This window comes from Mus pahari, chromosome 9 (genome assembly GCF_900095145.1).
Source record: "Mus pahari chromosome 9, PAHARI_EIJ_v1.1, whole genome shotgun sequence".
Lineage (NCBI taxonomy): Eukaryota > Metazoa > Chordata > Mammalia > Rodentia > Muridae > Mus > Mus pahari.
The window spans coordinates 23,874,424-23,878,399 of NC_034598.1; the positions used below are offsets into that span (position 1 = coordinate 23,874,424).

Here is a 3,976-nt window from a genome sequence, read left to right on the forward strand (position 1 = left end):
TTTCTGAGTTTGAGGCCAGCCTGGTCTACAGAGTGAGTTCCAGGACAGCCAGGGCTACACAGAGAAAAAAAACCTAAATAAATAAATTATATATATGTCTCAACAAACTAGGGGATAAAAGGCACTAAGAAGAGGAAAACATTGCCTGATGCTTTAAAGTTTGATTGACTTTATTTGGAATGAAGAGATGGCCCAGTGGTTAAGAGCACTTGCTGCTCTTTCAGAGGACCCAGGTTCAATTCTAAGTATACATATGGTACCACTGCCTCTAATTCTACTCCCAGAGGATCCAGCATCCTCTTTGGACTTCCATGAGTACCAAGTAGTACAGACACACATGCAAACAAAATACTCATACATATAAAATAAATAAATCTAAACAAATTAAAATTTGATTAACTTTACCTAAATTGTATCTATATCAGATTTCCTGGAACACTGAAGAAGATTTAATAAACATCACATATTCTAAATATAGGAGTATAGAACCATTATATAAGCATATTTTTTCAACTGATACCAGTCACTCTTTACATTTATCATAATAAGAATTGACATTAGAATTACAGTTCTTTACTGACATGTACATAGAGATTTTATATACTATGTTACATTGTGTCTTCATTTATATGTCTTTTCATGAATTTATGTCACTTTATCATATGTTTGTGTATATATCATGCATATGTGTGCTGAATACATTTTCACTAATTTCTTTTTTATATATAATTCCCTTTAGGAATAAATTTGTGGAGTTTGACATGAAGCCAGTCTGTAAGAAGTGCTACGAGAAATTTCCTTTGGAGCTGAAGAAAAGACTTAAGAAACTATCTGAGACTTTAGGAAGGAAATAACTTTTGGTGTCTTTTTCTCTCTCTTCTAATCAATGTTACTTAACTTGACNGACCTTGATCTACCCTTGCTTAAAACTATATCAGAGCATTAGAATGATTTTCTTCATTTCCATTTTTCTCATTTAAAAACGAAAGAAAATGTTTATTTCTATGTAAAACACATATGAAATCAGGACTTTCATTTCTTTAGCCATATTAGTCTGTATGCATTAAAAGTATATAAACAAAAACAAAACAAAAAAAAAAGGTTAAAGGGTAGTTTTAATTAAGCCATCCAAAATATAAATTTAACTTGAGCATTAAGCACCCTGCTCTGTGGACCAACCAAAGCACTTGTTGCCAATCCTCGTACTAGGGTGAATCCTTAAGAAAGCATCTGAGACGGTGTCCATGTGAGTCGTGCGGAGCGAGACCTGACTCCCACAAGTTGTCCTCTGACCTCCACAGACGGGCATGGTGCATCTGCGCCAGCACAATTAATAAACGTAATAGACAACCACTGTTGTAAGGAGTCAGCTTTCACGGGACTCACATAAGCTTTGCTTCCCTGATCGCATAAGAAGATCATTTCCCATTCATATACTGGGAACAGTACAGGGAAGATAAGTAAAGTGCCCAAACAGTTCCTATGTTGTCATGTGCTTCTCCAGTTAGCATTGTAAAAGGAACATGCATATTACTAAGAAGCAAAAACATTTCAGGATGACTGATTTTTTTTATTAAATCACTAAGCTTAGTTTTCTATTTTGTTCTTATAAATTTTTCCTTCATAAAATTACTTAACATACTTGTAACTACTAATACATCTTTTACATTTTTTGAGCAAAACAAAACAAAANATTACCAGTTATCTGGAAAATACTGCATACATTGTGATATTGGAGAAATGAAGCATTTTAAAACTATATTACATGTAAAATGCATAGTATTCAAATGGGACANGAAATACACTATAATGCAGCTTCGAATGTATAGCTTTCAAAAGTGATCGTGAGCCAGGTGTGGNGGCACTAGGCTTCAATCCCAGCTCTCTGCAGGCAGATCTCTGAGTCCTAGGCCTCCCAGGGCTGCATATTAAAACCTTGTTTCAGAAAGAATGACTGTATCTCGTATCATCTTTGTGCTGACATCTATGCTCATACATAATCTAACTTGCCTTGCCTTAGAAAACAGCATCCTATAATCAGGAATTCTAGATATTTCTTATAATATCAAAATAAGTATTTTTGACTGAGATTCATAAATTTAGAATCATTCACCACTGATACATACTTTAAAAATTCTTTTCTCAGGAAGCCAATGAAAGTTAATTCCTGTCCTCTTATTAGAACTGTGCTGATATATTAAAACGTTTTAATGAAGGCTTTTTCATTTCAAATGTCATGACTGGGCTTTATTAGTAAGTAAAGCAGGACAGCCGTGTAAATGACACTTTTAGAGTGAAAGGGGGTAGTAAGAGTATCAGCTTTAAGTAAAACTTGGTGAGTTCTATTTTATAAAAGTTTTTATCCTGAAATGTCTGGGCCATTCTTTTTGTATAAACTCAATATGCAAAAGTATGAACGTTTTTTAAATTTGTCTGCTGCTAACATGTTACCTTCTTTTTCTCAGTTGCCAAGATATATTTTGCAAACACTGCTGGATGTAATGACTCACATTGTAGTCTCAGCATTTGGAAGGCTGAGGCAGAAAGATTACCAGGAGTTGGAGACAAATCCTAGGTTACAGTGTGAGATACTATCCCCCAAACATCCCCACAGACAAAAACACTAGTGTATCATTTTGCCATAAAGAATATCTCTGGAGCCTAGGAAAACACTCAGTCAGTAATGGGCTCACACCAGCCTTAGGACCTGAGTTTGAACTTGGAGGGGGCAGATTCTTGGATTTTACGAGGTAGCCAACTCAGACTAACTAGTGAGCCCCAGATCCAAGGGGGAAATCCTGTATCCCAAAAAGCAAGGTGGATGGCTCCTGAGGAATGACAGTCAAGATTGACCCCTGGCCTCCACACACACATATGCACACATTCAGAAAAACAGACATATACACACAAAAAGGATATCTCAGGATGCTGTTACTCTGCCATTAAAAGTTTATAATAATGAATTTTTAAAATACTTGATTATACACATTATGGAATACATTTCTGTTTCCAGATAACTAACTTGTAACCAATCATTTTATTTCCTAATATTCTTTTGGAATTAAGAGAATTATACATGAGTAAAAATATACATGATTTGTGTTTGTTAAGCATTTTAAATTTGTCCTTGCTTTTGACAATAAGAACCAAAATTTCTTCAGTGTGCCTTTGTCAGCTAAGAATGACTAGCAGTGATTACCTTAAAAGTATTTATGAACTATTATACATGCATTTAGGCAAATAGAATTTGTAGTCTAGAGTCTTGATACTAACTTACATACCTCACTGGAAGTATGGAGCAGAAAAGCAGTCATTCCGTGCTTTCCCCATCACTTTAGAGGTGTGTGGCCTTGCCTGACTGCCTTTGCTTATATCGCATCACTTAAGCCAGATTCCCCACTGCTGTCTTTGCTCACTTCTCTTCAGACAGGAATATTCCAGTAAGTTTGATCTCATAATTATATGGTAATTCATCTAGAGATGGTGCTTTTCACTGTGGGGTATATCATTAGAGCCCTTAGTGTGGAAGATGGAGGTCTAAATGGGGTCAAGACAGAGACTTCATCTAGTTCCTATTAGTTGTGGGGTTTCACTGGCTGCTGGCATTTGTCAGTGAACATCTCTGTTTGAATTTCTGAGAACAATCTGAAATAATTCATTGTGCTTATGAAATTTCTAAGTGCTCTTTCTGTCCTTAGTTAGCCTAATATAACATGGAAAATGGATACACAAGATTTTTTGTGTCATGTTCAAAGCCTTATTATAACACTTTGCCTGAAATAGGTCATTTTGCCTCATCCATTTGCCAAAGTAAGCCAATTTCAAGTTAGGGAAACTTTGATGTGGGCTGACAGTATCCTTGTATTTCATTGTAGGTTGTAAGCTTAATGGCAAGAAATTATTATCAATAATTGTACTTTTTATGTAGCAATCATTGCTGTGTACTTTTGGTACTTAATAAATATTCATAATTATT

The 3,976-nt window shown here is 35.2% G+C and overlaps 1 protein-coding gene across 6 annotated transcripts in view; it reads left to right on the forward strand.

Annotated features, from left to right (window-relative positions):
• Lims1 (LIM zinc finger domain containing 1) overlaps positions 1-3,976 on the forward strand; it is a 112,312-nt gene extending 108,336 nt beyond the window's left edge. For 3 of the 6 annotated variants that reach the window (XM_029542081.1, XM_021204652.2, XM_021204651.1), the window contains one exon: positions 740-3,976. Coding sequence is in view for 3 of the 6 variants with exons in the window: in XM_021204652.2 (XP_021060311.1) it covers positions 740-854 (115 nt within the window). In the remaining 3 variants the exon portion in view is untranslated. The remainder of the gene's footprint in view (positions 1-739) is intronic. The other 3 variants (XM_029542080.1, XM_029542079.1, XM_021204653.2) reach the window with 2 other exon arrangements.